Below are 19,170 nucleotides of genomic sequence, written 5' to 3'. Positions count from 1 at the left end.
AGGGAAATCCCCATAACATCCCTCCGCTACCTAAACTTACTGCTGACTCACCCATGTTCTCAGAAAATGTAACCTAGGCCACCCTCCTCTTAAGCGTGTCCTCTGGCTCAGCATCTGCCACGGGCCTGTCTGCAAACCTCGGGCCCCACACCCACACGCTGAACCTAAATCTAATTTTTATTCGTGTCATTAGTGTGTGTATGAGTGAGTGTGGTGTCGTGTGAGTATGCCTGTTTGCATGTGTGTGAGTGCCTGTATGTGTGGGTACACGTAGTGGCCAGAGGTCAATGTTGGGTGTCTTCCTTTATTACTCCCCACCTTATCTACTGAAGTAGAGTCTCTCATTCGAACCCAGAACTTGCTGATTTCCCTGGCCTAGCTAGCCAGCTTGCTCTGGGGGGAAGCCATCACATTGCTAGGGATTACAAGTGGCTCCATGCCCACTCCTAAAAGCCCAGCTTTTACAGGGGCTCTGGGGATCCAAACTCCGGTCCTCACACTTGGACGGCAAGCACTTGACCTGCCGAACTCCACCTGCTGCCAACACCATCCCAGGGGAGGTCCCTTCTTCTGCGGCTTCTGTCTCTGGTCTTAGCCACACTAATTACCTCGGCTCCTTCTCTGCAGGGACCCTCTGCCCATGAGTAGCAAACAGACTCCTGAATCCCCCGCCAATAAAGTCTGCGTGTAACTTCAGCAGGCCGGGTAGCTCTGCGGCAGGTGTTCACAGATGGGAAAATGCTGTGACGGCCGTCAAGAGCCACCCCTGGGCCTTTGCATATGCTGTTCCCTCTGCCCGATACTCCTCTTCCTCCTTCTTGCTTCCCTACTTGTCTGGCGGTCTTGTCTTCATAGCGCCTCCCTGAAGGACCCTTCTAACTTCCTTCTGGCAAGAGTTCTCAGCTCTGGCTAGGGGTCCAAACAAACACCTCCAAGACCACGCCAATTAATCAGGAAAGGCAGCAGGGTCAGGGTATCCTTTCCTCCTTTCTTTATTCTAAGCTGTTGAGACCCTGTGTTGGGCTGGCAAAAGGCCAACAGCCACTTCTCTAGGACAAAAGTGCCCCCCCCCATAGCAGCATCAGCCAATTGCTTTGGTGTAAATCCCACCTCACATGACCCCATGCAGCCGAGGTGATGTCACCATCAACTGTGGGACATCCCAAGACAGACAGGAGCTGGTATTCCTATGGGACGGAGAGGCACAGCCTTTGAGCTGACCCCTGGGATGTGGCCACCCTTTCCAAAACAAGGAAATAGTTTATTATTGCCTGAGGTCTCCTCGCGATGTCAGAACCAGGACCAAGAACAACAATCCTCCCCTCTCGCGCCCTGCTACCTAGGAACACCCCTCATCTGTCACCACCCCTTTCCTGTTTCCTTCTTTGCCTGCTGGTTTTAGTAGCGCTATTTGCTCAAGGTCAGTGACCCCAAAGGCACTCGGGCCCTTTTGTTGAGAGAATGCCTCAGTACATGTTATCCCCCCACCTGCCCCGCTCTGACAAAGTCTAGACCGTGGGGGCCCCTTGGAATTGTGTAGCGCTTCAACTGAACAACCGGGTAGCTGCAGCAGACTCCACCATGTCCTGCATTGCCCCTGAAGACCTAAGAGACTACTATAGAAAGTTGCCCACAGATCAGTGGTACCTGTGTGCCCCTAAACAGCCTCAACCAAGACAAGTGGAGTCAGTATCGAAACTGGGGGGGGGATGACAAGTCAGACAACAAGTGGGCCACTCCCAGTCTCCTGCATCAGGGGTCCCAGTTGAGGGACACAGCAACTGCCCACTGTAGCCACAGGTGCCACCTACATCCTAGGCACTTAGTCTTCCTGGGGCTCCTCTCCCAGGCAAGCACCCATAGTAAGTCCCCTCTGGCTCCCTCACTACTTCGTTTTACCGTGTGCACGCCTGTCTCCCCACCTGACAGGCTCTGGTGGAGTCAGAGACCCATACGTGTCCCCCAGGAGGGGAAATGCTCACAGGTACAAGGAAGTCACTTCCTAGGGTCACTGAACATGGTACTCTTCTGCAGCAGGCTCTTGAGAAACACCAAGACCCAAGTTCCAAAATGGCAGCGCTGGGGACACACCTAATGCCCCCTCCCCTATGCACACACAAGTACACACGTGTATATATGCATCTGCTTCTCTTCTTTTGAGACAAGTTCTCACTCTGTAGCCTGAAACCTGCAATCCTCCTGCCTCGGTCTCCAGGGTGCTAGAATGACCAGCGCCTAGAGTGACACACATACCCGCATGTCTGAGCGGTCCTTCACAGCACCCTCCTCAGTGTGTTGCCCTGCCCCAGAGGGAGCAACCTTCAGCATAAAATACTAGTAACTAGAGCCCAGGTGCCTTGTGGCCTTGCAGCGACTGATACCGGATGTCACGTCACCTTCTCAGCCCTACACCAGGGCTGGGCCCACACCAATGGGCCGAGGCATTTGGCAAACAGCATGAAGTCAAGGCGGCAATAGCCGCTCCACCTTCCCACCAGAGATGGGTGACCAGCCACCCTCTTCAGCAACACATTCCCAGGACAAGGTGGCACTGCGCCCCTACCCAAACCAACGCAGCACGGTAACACTGACCTGTTGATGAACTCTTCATAGCAGGAGTAGATGGCAGCCAGGCACACAGCCACAAGGTTGGGCAGGACCCGGGGATGTGGGCAGTGCCCTGTGGGGCCATGCATGCTGGAAGAGAGCAGAGAGACGGTGGGGAGGCTATGGAGTAGCCGTTGGCCTGAGGTATGGCTGAGGTGCTAAGGTACTGCCCAGCTGGGAGACTGCCTGCTCTGCCAGCCCTGTGGAGGCCAGGTGGCAAGCCTGTGCCATGTGGCTGGAGACTCAGGCCTACAGTCCTGGCTAAGACTCTACCCCTCCACCTTGGGCTGTGTGGAAAGAGACAGGCCCTCCTCAGTTCACAGAAGGATGCAGCATATAGTGGCCTTGCCCTGGGACCGTCCCATTTGTACAGGTGTTTCTGGAATGACTAAGCATGAGACAGTTTTACTCTTACATGTGCGCTTTATTATTCACCCAGGCAGTGGTGGTGCACACCTTTAATCCCATCCAGCACTCAGGAGGCAAAGGCAGGCAGAGCTCTGTGAGTTCGAGGTCAGCCTGGTCTACAACAGAGCAAATTCCAGGACAGTCCAGGCTGTTACACAGAAAACCCCTGTCTCAAAAAACTATAAACCAAAAACACCCCCCCCCCCAATCACTCAGGTCACCTTAGCTGAACACAGTGCCTCCAACATCACTGAGCTCCCAGTATGTGTTAACGACTACCATCGTTAGTCCCTGTGCCATGGTCTTTACCTGGAAAACGGGCTGGCCTGTGTGCCCAGGATGACGTACGCAACTCTCTTATAAACTGTCATCACAATTGCTGTCACTGAGACAGACAGGCCTGCCCTGCCCTGCCCCCACAGACCACAGTGTGGCCTAGAAGGGGACCCTGTTAACACAAGACCCCAAAGAAAAACAACCTGCCTGAGTGTAGGAATACACTGTGAGCCTGTAGTGGGCGCAGGTCACAAACCCCCGTCTCATCACTAGACCAAGAGGCTCTGTTTCTTTTCTCCTATTAGAGACAGGGTCCATCGTAGCATCTGCTGGATTTGAACTTGCTACGTAGCCAAAGATAACTTTGGACCTCTGATCCTCCTGCCTCCATTTACCAAGTGTTGGGACCACAGAACTGCACCATGGCACATGGTTCCAGCGGTGCTGGGGACTGAACCCAACCCAGCCTTTAAGCATGTTAGGCAATCTGCCTACTGGGCCAAATCCCCAGTCCCCAAGTCAGGTTTCCTTAAAACACAGGACAAACGAATACCCTTCAGCTCACTGGGATTGTCACTGGATAGCGTGAGTGCTGGGGACCTTATTTCACAGATGAGGAAACTGAGGCACGAGAACATTTGAGAAGGAAACCTCACAGAGTACAGGTCAAGGTTAGAAGGCAGCGCTGTTCTTGTCCCTGGTCCATGTTCTACCTTAAACACCCACGGTCCCAGGGGAACAGGGGTACAGAGACAAGCACATGATCCAGGAGATTCCCCCTAAGAGGCTAAGGGCTTCCTCCTGAGTTATTTATTTGCACAACCATCTCCCGGGATCACAGAGGAACAATGACAGGCTCACTGTCATGCAACAAGCAAGTGGCCGGGAACATGCAGGGCTGGGAGAGTCCAGTGGAGTGTGCCTCCTACAAGGTGAGAGACTGATCTTCCCTGTGTATCACAAACCAGGGAGCGTGGGTCAGGGAGAGGAGGGGGTGGGCGGGTAGGTGGGACACACCTTTGAATGAACTTCTTGACCACCTCCATGCCTGCATTGAGCTCATTCAGGGCGAGAATGTACTCCTGGGTGAAGAGCCTCAGCCTTGGGCACTTCCCGAAGTCCTGCGGGGACAACAAAGGCAGAGTTACGGAGGCCTGGCTAACAGGAGCTGGGGGAGGCAGACAGCACACACCTGCACTCACACCTCTAATGACCCCCACGGTCAGGAGGGGTCCTGGTGCAGGCTGCACGTTCCCACCCCATGGCTCTGCCGAGCAGGCAGAGGTCAAGTCCAGGTCTGTCCTCCGCCGGACCTTGAGTGGTAGATGTCCCGCCTGGTCCCTGGTCACCCTGGGAAACTATAAGTTCTTTGGAGGTAGCCACCTGCATCTCTGAGCTGCTGTCCGAGGCACTCAGCCATCAGAGAGGCTCCAGTGTAGTTACAGTGAGTCCTGGGGTTGGGAGTAGGTAACTTGGTTCTAGCCCAAGTGTGGTTCCACGTACCCTGTTATAGGCAGAGATAAGACACTAACTTTCTCGCAGGTGGAGGAGCGACAGGGAAAGCTGGCTTTTGAGTGGCGATGGACGAGGCATAGTCCCTCAGGGGTTTCCTTTGGTTTGGTAGACCTCAGACACCCCTGGTCTCCAAAGCAAAGGGTGTGTGAAGACCACAGCCACCTTCAAAGGCACAGGGGAAGCTAGGAATGACGGCGTGCACCTGCGATCCTAGCTCTTGAGCAGCTGAGGCAGGAAGTTTGTGAGTCTGAGACCAGCCTGGGCTCCACAGTGAGACCCATGTACAAACGAGGATTGCTAGGGGTGACTGGGAGCTGGAAGGAGATGTGGGTGTTAGGCGTGGGCGTGCAGGAAGGCAGGCAGTGTGTAAGAACACAGCGAGGGAAGGGCAGCGTGGCTGCGTCACTGAAGGTGGGTCAGGGAGGAGGCAGCAGCAATGAGGAGGAAGATGGGCACTTAAAAAGGCAACACTCCTAACCTGGGGGACAGCCGCATCGAGAGCCACAGGCGCCCATCTCTGACTGCACTTGAGGCTTAATTATGGGGCCTGGCCAAGGACAAAGGGATTCTTCCTGCTCTAGCCGAGTGGCATACTAAGAGAATGACATCAGCAGGTGTGGGCAGAGCAAGCCCGACCAGGAGGGAGAAGCCAAGTACCTAGAGTGGTACAGGGGCTTGGTGAGTCCTCGACTTGACTAGAGAAATGGGCAGTGAAGGCCTTCCTGTCCATTTGTGCTTGTTCCCATGCTCCGTGAGGGGTGGGATGGTGAGCATCGACAGGTACCAGCCCACAGTGCCCTGCCATAGATGTATAGTCTGGTCAGTGAGAGAAAGGACACACTCTTGCTCCACCTCTGGAAAAAAGATGCATTCGGCCATCAAGAGAGTGACAGCTGGTGTCACCCAACTCATCCTCTCCTGCTCAACAAGGACCTATTGAAAAAATCACCTTGTAGCTCAGTGGCAGAGCCCTGGGTTCAATCCTCAGCACAGGAGTAGGGGTGTTGCTTTCCTTACAGCGTGCTCTCTAAGGTCGTTTGTTTACACAGGGGAAGAACAGAACCCAGGGAGGAGCCTAAGCAGCGTGCACACATACTCACGCACAGGCACCTGTGCAGACGGTGGGCATGCACACATACGACACCGAGCTAGGAATGGAGTCCAGCAGGCGGACTTTGAGGCAGGTCATCTGGCCCTCCTGTTTAGGGAGATGCCCACAGTTCTCCGTTCTCTGACAAGAGGTGACAGAAAGGCTGTGTGGCCTCAGCCTGTCACGCCAACCTGGGCTGCTCTGAAGGGCTCCGTGGGATGAAGGACGGTGAACCCATCTCTACCCCCTCCGTCTCTAGGGTTACATGAGTCTGCAGACACTGCTTCCCTGAGCCCTGTTAAGGATGTGTGGTCATGAGACTCTAAGTCGCGGCTTTACGTTTCCCGCTCTTCTCCTGGTTCCTTTCTGTGCTTCCTGTCAACCTGAGTATGGCCAAGATCCTCCAAGAGTCAAATGTGGCCCAGATATTTAATGTCCCTGATGCCTGTGGGGGTTGAGGGGACATCATTTAAAAGCCAGGCCAGCAGACAATGTAAATTATGCATTTGCCCTGGAGGTATTTCTTATTTGTATTGAAAATATTACCCCACGGTCACTCCTGGAAGCCCATGAAATGAACCAAGCACAAGGCTAACAGTGCGTGGCTGAGCCCTTGGGGGCCAGACTGTTGACTTTTCCCTTTAAGGCTGCTTCACCAGAGAACCCTTATGAGATGTTTATTGACTACCAATGAATACTCAGAATTGCTTATGCCCGCAAGTAGCAGGATCTATTCATGGTACCCACACGGTTCCCAGTTATTCCTACTGCCTAGAGCACTAAGTAGCAAAACTCTCCCTGAGGCTGCAGGTGTGCCACACTCGATTAATGATGTCTGTCACAAATACAGCCGGCGGGGTAGTGCAACTGCCAAGCACTTTCACGCCTGACTGAGGGAGGGGTTGCACTATACACACCTCCCACTACCACCAGGGGTTTGGCTGAGGGCACAGGACAGTGTGCGGCACATGAACTGATTTTCCAGGCTGCCTTTTCTCAGAGTCTTTTCATGTACCCAGGCAACCTTAAAAAAATCCACCAGCCGATGGCTGTCTCAGGACCACTCGAGGTGACTGACCTTAGATGTCCACTCTCCGTATCATACACACTCGCGGTGACACAGACCCTGTGACCCTGCCTAGTCTTTCGGGTCCCAGACTTCTATGTATATAATGTCAGAAAGCTGTCACTGAGTTAATGACACCATGGTGTTCGGCTCCAAAAAAGGTGCAAATTAAATCTCCAGGAACATGTTTGTTAGTCTTAGGCCTTGCCTGCGTTGCAGGCCTGTGGTCAGCCAGCAGGTCTTGGCCGTCGAGTCTCAGCTGCCCTATGTGTAGCACTGAGAAAATAGCCGTCATTCTTACATTAAGTGCCACAAAGATGTTGATTGCTGGGTCCTCGAAGGGGACAATTAAGTTCCGTCCTGTATGTTTTTCAAAAGCGAACTAAACTATACTCCCTTTTGATTTCCATCACTTTCTCCCTAACGTGTGTGCCCTGACACCTTTGCAAAAGACAGGGCCTCATGTAGAACGCACTGGCCTTGAATTCATCATGTAGTTGAGAATGACCTTGAATTGACTGGCCTGCCTTCGCCTCCCCAGGGCTAGGATTAGAGGGGTACATTACCACACCTGGTTTATGAGGCGCTGGAAACAGACCTTAGGGCCTCATGCATGCTGAACGGCATCTCCTGCCCTTCCAATGCCCTCTGTCTGTTCTGGGATGGCATGTGACAGTTGTCCTGTGTCCTTCCTCTGGCCTGGGCAACAGCTCACACTTTCCTTATTTTAATGACCTGGGCAGATATTCTGTTTCCTAAGATTGGGCCGGGGCGACAGGCTACAAGGGGAAAGATCCTCAGGGTAAGGGTCCAGTGGTCACCAGAGAGCAGAGTACCGCCTATGTCCCAACAGTGGGGACCACTCTGTACGGAAGCCACGCCCCCAGCCACCATATCTATTCTCACCTACTGGAGAAAGATTTTCCTGCCTGCTTTTGTGAAGAAAAACAGCCCTGGAGAACAGGCTACACACAGCCGCAGCTCCTGAAACAAGCACAGGCCACATCCACCCACCCGAGGCTGTCCAGTCACTCACCATGTTATGCTTAAGGATCCTCTGAACCACCGGGGTGAACACCTCGATGACCACCATGGACCGGGGCCGCTCTCTGCAGTGCTGCAGGGAGAGGGACATAGTCAGTGCAGGCTGGGGGAGCCCCACCCACAGCCCGCTGCTCCCAGAGGCCAGGGGAAGTCACCAAGCCCAACAAGGACATAGATTCCCTTGCTGAATGTGGCCGCAGCTCACTTAGAAAGACTGCATGCTTTAGAGCAGGCTGAGGCTCATGGCAAAATCGCCAAGTGAAGACATGTCACGGTTTCCCCATCTGCCAGCTGCTTACAGCACACTTGTTGCAAGTGATTAGCCTATACTGGCACGTCACAGGGCCCCGTCTACACCAGGGTGGCCTCTGGGTATACACTCTAAGGGTCTGGATCCATGGCCAAGACTACACATCACCACGACAGTAGTATATAGCAGTTCTGCCTTGAACTCTGTTTGCCTAGCACCTTGCCCTTCCTCCAGCCTTTGCAACCACTGAACTCCGAACCTCCCTAGCAGCCTGCCCCTCCTAGAGCTGTATACAGCGGTGAACAGGGCTTTTCTGAAATGAGGAGACCGAAGAGCAGTTGATTCTTTTTTTTTTTATGTAGAGCCTGAATGTTTTTATGCAATGTTTTCGGTGTGCCGATTTTGACAGTTTCCTGGTCCTGGCGTCATGCCAGCGTTCAAAGTTTTGGGTTTCAGAGCATCATGGATTTCAGATTTGGGGACTATAGAGTCTTAACTCATAGCTGAAATCACAAAGACACACATCCTGCGCAGCATGGTGTTCCCGAGTGCTAACACTCCCGGGGTGTGAGGCTAGTGCTCCCTGCTGGCTGGCGGCAGCTCCCCTCTTTGTTCCCTTCCTTTTTTGAGACAGGTCTCACTAGGTAGTTCAGGCTATCCTCCTGCCTCAGTCTTCCCACTGCTGGGATTACAGGTGTGCACCACCACACCTGGCTCCTCATTTCTTTGTAATGTTGAGGAAGAGTGCCCAGATGGGGCCAGGGGAAATGACTCAGTAAAACACGTTTTGGGTGCCATCCCCAGACCCCAGGCACGAGGCAGGAGGGACGGTTCCATGGTTATGAGGGAATTAAGTCAGAAAGGCTAAAGCTGCAAAAGATAGGAGTTTGGTTCCCAGCACCCACACCAGGCAGTTCCCAGCCACCTGTAAACTCCAGCTCCAGGAAACCTGGTGCCCTCTTCTGACCTCCATGGGAAACCACATAAACCTAACACGTGACCTGCATTTACACATAAGTAAAAGTGAAAATCAAAATGCTTGTAATTCCAGCACCGGAGAGGAAGAGACAGGAGGGGGCTCACTGGTCAGCCAGCCTAGCCAATTGGCAAGCCCCACCTCAGTGAAGAAACCCTGTTGTCAAAACACAAAATTTGCCTGAGGAAAGGCACCTGATCCCACCATATAGGCAGACCAGAGTTAATTTATCCACTCACTTACGGAGGAACACCTCGATTACTTCAGAGTTCTGGAAACTGACTAAAGCCGCTATCCACATCTGTGGGTGGACTTAGGTTTCTAACTCGACTGGGTGAAAACCACAGGGTATCGTGCTTCTCTTTTACTAAGTAAGAAAAAAAAAAAAAAAACAAAACCAGACGGGATAGGATCTTTTGTTGCTTTTGGTTTGACCTCGAATGTTCTGGACCATTTCAGATGGGTCTTTTCTCCCTCGAATTGCATTCCTTATGTAAGATCCGGCAGGGCTGTCTGAGAAGCTGAAGAACATTCTGGATGTGGAGCAGCCTCTGACTTTCCAGTGGCTGCTGTCAGTATCTTGCAGGAGTCCGCAGGCCAAGCTTGGCTCTTCCTTCCTCACCATCATTGAGTCCCTCACACTAGCATTTAAGGCAACGTCTCACACAGCCCAGGTTAGCCTGGAATTTACTGTGTAGCCAAGGATGACTCTGACACTCTGATTCTCCCGTCTTCATCTCTCGAGTGCGGGGGAATTACAGATGTGAGCGATCACCCCCAGTTTTATGCAGCAGTAGGAATCAACATGAGGCTCGGTGCTGAGCAGACAAGCTTGCTTGCCCCACTGACCTGATTGTACATAGGAGCCCTATAGCCCCAGAAGAATTCAATCCGCAACTCTTAGTCAGACCAGCGGACCTGGGAGAAAGAGCCCAGGGCTTTTCTGGGAAATGAGAACAGCAAATTTTCCTCAGGTCTTTGTGTTTGGGGCCTGGAAGTCCAGCAGGAAAGACTGTCTGGAGCCTCCTTAGAGAGGCCCTGGAGGCTGGTGTGGAGGCCATTGAAGCTATAAAGCTCCTCTCTCTGGACTTAGCCTCCAGGGGGAAGACAGCCTGAAGCCCCAGGCACTGGGCAGATCCTCACCTCTTCCAGTTAGGTTCCAGCAGGGACTGCCTGGCAAGGTCTGTTTTCTCCTATTATACTTCCTGCTAGCAGGAACCCCAGGGAAAGACTTACTTTGGGGGTCTGGTGAAGTTGCTCAGCAGGTAAGGCCACCAAGCCTGACAACCTGAGTCTGATCCCTCAAATCTACAAGGCGGGAAGAAAGCACTGACTCCAACAAGTTATCCTGTGATCCCCCGACACACTTATCACGGCACATGTATGCACAAACACATAGAATTAAGTAATACATTTTTAAAAAGACTTTGAACACAGGTCAATTTTCTAGAATAAACATTTGTAACCATACATGGAAAAACCACAAGCTTGAGAAGCCTGCTTGGTACTTGCGTGGATAAAACTGAGCAGCAGGCTGTGAAGAAGCTAACTGATCCTACAGGAGCCTAAGGCTCGGCCTCTCTTACTCCACCTGCCTAGGAGCTGACTCTGGGTAGTGGTGGTGGAAGCCTCTCTCCTGCGTGGGCTCGTCATGCTGATGGATGCTCGCCCGCTTGGACCCGAGGGCCCATTGCCTATACGGCATGGAAAAGGGGCTTCTGTGCTGGGTCCTGAAGAAGTGCCCCTGGATGCCATGGGCTGGCCAGTGTATGAGTCACTGGGAAAGGGGTCTCCTTATAGGAGAAGCAGAGCCAAAGAGAATACAGTCTTGTCCCGTTTTCCAAGCCCCCAACCCCCAGCACTCTGCTGCCAGCCATCGAGGGGCCGGAAAAACTAGGGTTTCTGTCAAGAACCCTGTTCCTGCTTTGTATGCTTATTTCATGATAAGCATAGCCTACATGTTCCCATTGGGCAGCATGGGGCTGTAGAAGGGGGCAGGGGCCCCACATAGTGCTTAAGGGAACCATGCAGCAGGGACAAAGGAAGTTTGTCTGCAGGCTAAGACCTGGCAGTGCTGGAGGGGTGAAAGATATAAGCATCTGTCTTTCTAAGGATATCAAGTTATTACAGGACACACACACAGGAGGGAGGGAGGGAGGGGGGGAGGGAGGGGAGGAAGGAGAGACAGAGACAGAGAGAGAAAGAGAGACAGGAGGGAGGGAGGGAGGGAGGGAGAGAGAGAGAGAGAGAGAGAGAGAGAGAGAGAGAGAGAGAGAGAAAGGATGGACAGATTTGTGGGTCAGCCCAGCCCCCAGGCTGCTCTGCTATTGTTCTGGAAAGGCCCTGTGCCCTGGTGTGGCTGGCTATGTTGCATACAAACTGCTGTGAGGTTGGCATCAGGTCCCTGGGCATGTTGCCCTGCTCTGTGGCTCCTCCAAGATGACCTGGCACATGTTGCCAGTTTCCCTTGTCCAGGGAAAGCCCTGCAGTCAGGCCCCTACCCTGGGCCAGCCAGTGCTCAGAGGAGCCTCAGCTAAGAATAACCCAGCTCTGACGTCAGGAATCCAGAAGACTGGCTGCAAGCTGCCTCCCAAGACAGCCAGGAATAGTCCACAGAAAAGCCAGACGCCGGGTTCTTCCTCAGCCCGTCTGTCAGAGAACAGCAGCCCCCCAGACGGGTACCCACAAAGCCTCCTGCTTGCACCTGGTACTCTGACTAGGCTGTGCATTCAGACATACTCTGGTTTGCACACCGTGTTGACGGTGGCCTTTAGTGGCCCACTGAGGTGATACCATACCTTGCAGAAGAATTCACAGAGATCTGGTGGTGGGTGGTTGTTTTCCAGCAGAGGTGCAATTGCCTATGAGAAAGTGAACAGCCATGAGTCTGCAGGACTTGGTGGAGGTGGGGGTGGGGGTGGGGTGGGAGTGAGGGGCGTGGCTGCAGAACACAGCCCCTTGCAGTGAAATGAAAACATCCCTCTACCTTCCCGCTGGGTAGAGCTCCTTTTCTAACTTACAGACCAGAACTCCAGAGTGCAGGGAGGCTGCAGGCTAGACCCACAGTGGCACATCTGGCTTCAGGGGATTTATGCCTAGCTGGCATTTATCCATAGTGCCTGTAAGTCCACAACTCCTGACGAAGCAGCAGGACAACTTATTGGGTGAACACGATGTCATTTTAAACAAGGAATTTGGGATGCTGGAGAGATGCTCAGTGGTTAAGAACACTGGCTGCACTCCCAGAGGACCCAAGTTCAATTCCCGGCACCCACATGGTAGCTCACAACTGTCTGTAACTCCAGTTCCAAGGGATCCAAAACCTTCATACCAGCAAACGTACATGAAATAAAAATAAATCATTAAAAAAATAAACAAAGGATCTGGGCACCTTCTATGTTCCTATGGGGGGAGGGAATCCACTGGAGCAAGTGGCTTTGTCTCAAGTACAGTCCAAAAAGTCTCTGCAGTCATCAGAGAGCGGGGTTCCTCAGCCTGATGGCTGAATGTGCTTTGTGGGGTGCACAATGGCAGGCCCAGCAGAACCTGTGGCCTCACCTTGTTGAATGTGACAACACATAGCAGCTCTAAGCACATCTCAGTTCACATTAAAGACGAGGAACTGCTTAGCAAGTCTCCTTGGGGCTGGCTGTGTCACACGAGGGCCTAGCTGGTTCTAGGGGAGCAGTGGAAAAGACTGCATAAAGTAGGTAAAGCCAGGTTCAGAAGTCAATTCCGGCTGCCTGGGAGGTTGAGGCAGGGGGACTGCACTACAGAGTGAGTTCAAGGACAGAGACATCAAGACCTTATGCTAAAGTAAGTCCCAACAAAAAAGTGCCTAGATGCTGCTCGGTGATGGGGGGCTTACCTAGTCTGTGTGAGGCCCTGGGTTCAATGCCAGGCACCAGGGAGGAGGGAGGAGAGATCAAGAGATTGAGATTGCTGGCAACCAGGTACTCAGGTGGGCAGTCCTGAGATGAAGCTGCCACCACTTAGACCACTAGGCAAAGCCACGTTCAGACCTCCTCTCTTTTATCTGCTCCTAGAGTATCCAGCATGGTGGCCACCAGCCACAGGTGACACCTCCCATTTCAACTGACACAATACCAACGATTTTTGAAAGGAAAAAAAAAAAAAAGATTATCATCTTGTCATTCTGGCTCCATTTCTGCTGCTGGGCAGTCCCAGAGAACTCAGGTCAAGGGATCCCAGCCCAGTGCAGGGCTAATGACACCTCTCACCATCCCACCCCATGCAGATGACAGAATGACAGTGTTTGCAATGGGTCTTCAGTGCCCCACACGTCAGCCTATGTGTGACGAGAACCGTGTGGCTTCTCCACACACTGGGAGGTTGGGACCGATCCGCTGAGAATGGAGGATTAAGTTAGGAGAGGCGAAGGCACAGGCCCAGGGTGCACAGTTGGCAAGCAGCAGAGCCAGGACTCGGAGCCCACTCTGGTGACCTCATGCGTGGGTTACTGTTTGCTCTAGGGATACAGCTCCACTCTTCACATCACCACGGAACAAACCAGAGTTTGGGGACAATGACTACGTTGGAGGAGAAACTGGGCAACGAGGGACAGCATGATATGGAAGAGAGCGGTAGGCTTCCCTGTGACCTGATCAGCCAGGACACTGCCTCGGTATCTGCTGCCTTCTTTCTGTCTCCTGGAAGCAGACATGTCCCACTCTCCACCCCAGGGCCAGATGACCGAGCACGGCCCTGTTCATTAAACAAAGGAAGGCTTCAGGTCCCAGTGGCAACAACAGGATGGGAGGCCCCTTCTCTGCCCACGAGGCACTGCCCATATTCTACTTGGGTACCAGTGCAGGACAGGGTGTGGTCCCCTTGGGTTGGGTCATTCTAGTCCCTTTTTGCCAGGTTTTCCTAATGGAAGTGAATTACAGTGTGGGGTTAGGGAGCGAGTTTAGCACTGACAACAGTTGCCAAGGTTCACGTTCAAGCCACACCCTCACCTGATCCTTACACCCACAGGTACAGATAAAGAGACAGTGGGTCAGGGGGGGTTTGCTAGGTCTTGGCAGAGCATAAAGTGATGAGTTTATTTAAATATATAGATACAATCAATAAGCAAGCCCTCGTTTTGGTGGATTCTCTCTAGAAGCCAGGTCCTTTGCTTGGCATGTTAGGTATGATGGCTCAGAGAATCCTGAGCAGCCAGTGAGAAAGGCATCAGACTGGTGTCTCTTACGGAGTCTGGGCACTGAGGTCACTGGGCTGGAAAGGACAGCAGTGAATAGAAATAACAAGCATGTCCAACTTGTAGCCCTTGGATGGCCATGAATGCAGTCCACAAAATCGCGAACTTAGAAACACGACGAGAGCTGGTGAGACGCTTGGAGGGTTAAGGGATTGCTGCACAGGCTTCATGGCCTGAGTTTGGTCCCAGGAACCCACACAGAAAGGACGAGTGAACCGGCTCCACAGAGTTGCCTGCTGATCTCCACACATACCCCACGGCACACATGCGTCCCCCCCCCCGCCCCTCCCCCCATGTATCACACACAGTAATTAAATTTAAAACACTGAGGTATTTTGGTAATTATTTTGGAAACTCAACACAAGGTTCCTGCGCATGAATTTTGCAGGTGACAACATTGTGTCACGATGTCAAAAGGTTGGACGTGCCTGCGAGAGGCATCTTTATGAAGTAGGTCTCATGAGGGTGAACTGGGCCTAAGGGGTACCTGGTACACTTTGAGATATTTCTGTCCCAAAGGCCTCTTGAGAGTGAAGGATTGTCACACTCTGAAAATGCCCAGGGTACCTTCAAAATGAGGGATTTCCCTCTGCAGATGTCACGATGCAGAGGGAGAGGCACCTGAGCGTGAAATTTGCAAGAAAGGCCTGAAAGGATCTCCGGGCCACACTGACAGGTGGGGTGACAGATGTGGAACTTGTCCCTTGTCACACTGCTCTCAAGAAGAACCAGACCCATGCCCCAAGCTGTTACTGTGGGTAAACAGTCTCTGAAGATAGCAATGGGAGGTAATTGCTTCACCACACGCCCCACCCCTGACCGGGGCACTCTAGGCTGGGGCTCTACCTCCGAGCCAATGCTGCAGACCCCTTTGGATTTCTTTTCTTTCTTTTTTTTTTTTTTTTTTTGGTTTTTCGAGACAGAGTTTCTCTGTGGCTTTGGAGCCTGTCCTGGAACTAGCTCTTGTAGACCAGGCTGGCCTCGAACTCACAGAGATCCGTCTGCCTCTGCCTCCCGAGTGCTGGGATTAAAGGCGTGCGCCACCACCGCCCGGCTCAGTTCCCAAGAACAATATGATAAGATCCAAAATAAGATCCAAAGGGCTCTTTCTGACTTCCATTGGCACTGCTGGCACATGGTACACAGACACACAGGCAGGTAAAACACCCATACCCATAAATACACACAGGCAAAACCACCACACACATAGAATAATAATAAAGTTTTAAAGTTTTTTAAGTAATGATCACAGCCAGGTCTAGATTTTCTGAGCTTGAACCCGTGTTAACATTAAGTCTGCTTTCTTCACCATCTCGGACAGTGGGCCAGGGCAGGATGTGTGTGCCTGCTCGTGTGTCTCTACTGACATCCAATGGTACCCACTGATGGCTTTTACAACCTGGGGATCTGGCTGGTGAAATGAAAAAAGCTAACTCAAATTCTGCTGTAAAAGTAGGTACACAGAGAATGACCAAGTGCTGCTACAGGGGACTGACTGTCAACAGGTCAACTATGAGGACAGAACTCTGGGCTGCAGGGAGGCTCCAGGAGACGCGGTAAGGATGCTAAGCCCTAATGATGGTAGCTGTGGCAGTGAAGAGGATAGGGGTAAGTGTGTGTGTATGTGCAAGACACGTATAGTCTGGAGATGGGGGAGGGGAAGGGATATGGAGGGCTTAATGTGGCCATTTCAGCTAGGTTCCTCAGAATAAGCTTCTCCCTAAATCTTCTATGAGTCGGGGACTTTCATGCTCCCTCCAGGCCATGATGGCCAGCAGGACCTGGGGACACAACCTCCTCCGCAGCACTCACTCAGACTGCCATTGACCCAGCTGGCTGTACAGCTTTGTGCACACAGGTCCTTTCTCTCACTGCCTTTCCCTGGGGTGACACTCCCACCCTTCAAGACAACCTGGCTCTGGAAGCACCCCGACTGGTCAAGCAGACCAGCTGCCTCTCCCCTGTGCTCCTCCATCACCCAGAACCACCCCGCCCCCTTGGCCGAGGCATGTTTTTAGCATAACTAAGCTACCACAGGTCTCCCATGGCAGGGCTGGCCTCTGGTGGGGGCAGAGCTGGGGTTTGGCACACTCATTCCCACAGGTAGTGAAGGCCTGCCACATGAGCTGATTCACTGACAGGACATCAGGAGACGGCTCTGTCAATAGCAGTCAAGGGAGCTGTGGTGGCGGGTGCACCAGTTATGAGCCAGGTGCCAGACCAGGAAAAAAAGTGCCACCGACCCCACTGAGACATGAAAGGCGAGCTTGCTCATGGGATACAGGGCCTGGCTCAGCTGGAGAAGCTCAAAGGGCACCGGGGGCTGGCATGTTACCCCCAAAGCTGCAGCCCCTCCTCACAGGCTCACCCTCTGATCTCCAGGACAGTGTCCTGCTTCGCTTCAATTCCAGTTCTGTTCCCCAGCTTTCTGCTCCCTCAGGCTTTATGTTCTAGCAATGCCGAAGTTCCCACAGGACACCATGTTGCTTTAACCTCTGCACCATTGAATACATTGTTTGCTCTTCCCAGGATGCCTTTCCGCATCTAACAAACTCCTATTGATGCTGGCAAACTCCTATTGATGCTTCAAAGCCTAGCTCAGATGTCACTGCCCTGGGAAACTTGCTGGCTCTCTCCCCCGGGATTCTGTCACTCCACTATACACCCACGCTATCTACCTCTACTTTGCAGCAATAACATCTGTCATCCTATACAGCAGGTGAATCTGTGATAGCAGGGTTGTCCCTACCACGTAAGGACTCGGGTAACAGAGCGGGACACAGATGCCATCCGTGCAATCCCTCTTCTCTCTTGGCATTACAGTGTCTCAGAGCTTAAAACGGCCCAGGAAATATTTACCCAAAGGTGCTTACAACACTGTTGAATTCTGAGAAAGATGACCTTATATGGGTGTGTACCAGAGGGGTTTTCAGTCACAGATTAATTAGGAGACATAACCGGCACAAGAGAGGGTTAACCTGTCCAGTGAGTGACAGGATGATGTCTCTAGTGAAAGCCACACCTCCCTGGAGACTTGGGAATGAAAGGGTGACAGAGACCCGCTTGCAGTGAATCCCAAAGGCTGGGCATCACAGCCATCTCCAGTCAGCTCTGCGCTATACACTGAGGCAGGATGGGGGGGTGGGCAGAAAAGTGATCTGTCAATAGCCAGGGCTGTGGCACAGCCTAGTGCTTTAGGAACAGTATCAGACTGGGCACTGAGGGATGAGGGAATGGGAGGGAGATTGGCAACTTACCACAATGATGTTCTCATGCTCCTGAGTGGTCAGGTTTGTGTTCTAAAGGACAGAGAAAGAAGGGAAGCACAATCAACAAAACTGGGCATTGGACGGCAAGGACCCACAGCACGGCAAAATATCTTCAGCCGTCTTCACCCCCACCCCAATTACTTCTTCACTCAACAACAGCAGGCTAACTCTGGGACAGAGCAGGACAATGGGTACATCCTAGATAGCTTAAACTGTCCACTGAACACAGCCCAGATTGACCTGTGGGAATGTCTGCAGGGGACTGTCTCGATTTGATTGCTGATTGATGTAGGAGGGCACAGCCCACTGTGGGCAGCACCACGCCCTACCCAGACCGTCCTGGGCTGTATAAGAAAGCTCTCTGAGCACAAGCCCAAGCGAGCCAGCCAGCAGCAGAGTTCCTCTGCAGTCCCCGCTTCAAGTTCTTGAGTTCCCGCCCTGACTTCCCTCAATGACTGACTGCAACCTGTAAACTGAAATATAAGCCTTTCGCTCCCTAAGTCACTTCGGGTGAAGGTGTTTCATCAGAGCTACAGAAAGAAAACCATAGTAGACAAAGGTAAACTGAGCTTCCCTGCCCACATCTCACAGCTCTGAGGCCTGAGGTGACTCAGGTCTTGTTGAGACTCAGCTACTACTCTGGGGGTCCTGATACCTGCACCTCATGGGGCTGTGATCTGAGGATGGTTTTAGACTTAGAACACTGCTTAACACCAGAGGACAGGTTCATAACACATAAGGAGGAAAAAAGACCTTCTGCGAGTCTCCACCAGGCGCTAGGTAAACCGTTTTTTTAGATCAATAATAGATTATTCCAGCGGTTCTCAGAATAGGCCCCTAAGCCACGAGCGCCCCCAAGATGTTCCAGCTAAACACACATTTGAGTAATGCACATCTAAAACAAAACTAGGTTAATAACCCTGTTTTGGTTTATGTTGCTGTCGTGGTTTTCCCTGTTCTGGATCTGGAATCCGTTAAACTGCCTATGTTGTTAGCTTCCTGCGCGTATGTGAAGAAATGGCAGGAATCCTGGAAAAATTCAAAGCACCTGCTGCGTTCTCTTTTACGTCAGTCTACCGTGTTTCTTCTGGAAGGCACAGGCTGTCACCAGTGTCCACTTGCATTTCTCAACAGCCACATTTGGAGCTTAGGGTTGGCATGGCGCAGGGCCCTTGCCCCTACCGTTACAACAGACCAATGGGAATAGGGGCATCCAGCAGACCAGGACCAGCTGAGGTCAAAGGAAAGGTACCAAGCCGGACATCTGCCTCTGCCCAGCAATCTGGGGTACAGGAGGCTGAGACAAGGGCCACCATCCTCAGTGTCCGGGACAAGCAGAGGGGTGTTTCTCTGACTGTAATACTTTAATCCTGGGAGGCCTGTGTCTAGTGGATGGTTAAAAAACACGAGTCACCGAGTTGTGGCAGATGAAAGCCAGCTCTGCT

The 19,170-nt window shown here is 52.4% G+C and overlaps 1 protein-coding gene across 1 annotated transcript in view; it reads right to left on the bottom strand.

Moving 5' to 3' along the window:
* Nucleotides 1-19,170, bottom strand: part of LOC119801846 (c-Maf inducing protein) — a 191,785-nt gene that overhangs the window by 21,206 nt on the left and 151,409 nt on the right. The window contains exons 5-9 of the mRNA XM_038312556.1: nucleotides 17,714-17,755; nucleotides 12,031-12,093; nucleotides 7,999-8,079; nucleotides 4,309-4,412; nucleotides 2,593-2,697 (exon numbers count right to left, since the gene is read on the bottom strand). Of these exons, the coding sequence (XP_038168484.1) occupies nucleotides 2,593-2,697; nucleotides 4,309-4,412; nucleotides 7,999-8,079; nucleotides 12,031-12,093; nucleotides 17,714-17,755 (395 nt within the window). The remainder of the gene's footprint in view (nucleotides 1-2,592; nucleotides 2,698-4,308; nucleotides 4,413-7,998; nucleotides 8,080-12,030; nucleotides 12,094-17,713; nucleotides 17,756-19,170) is intronic.

This window comes from Arvicola amphibius, chromosome 15 (genome assembly GCF_903992535.2).
Source record: "Arvicola amphibius chromosome 15, mArvAmp1.2, whole genome shotgun sequence".
NCBI classification, from domain to species: Eukaryota; Metazoa; Chordata; class Mammalia; order Rodentia; family Cricetidae; genus Arvicola; species Arvicola amphibius.
This window is presented reverse-complemented; position numbering and strand designations above follow the sequence as displayed.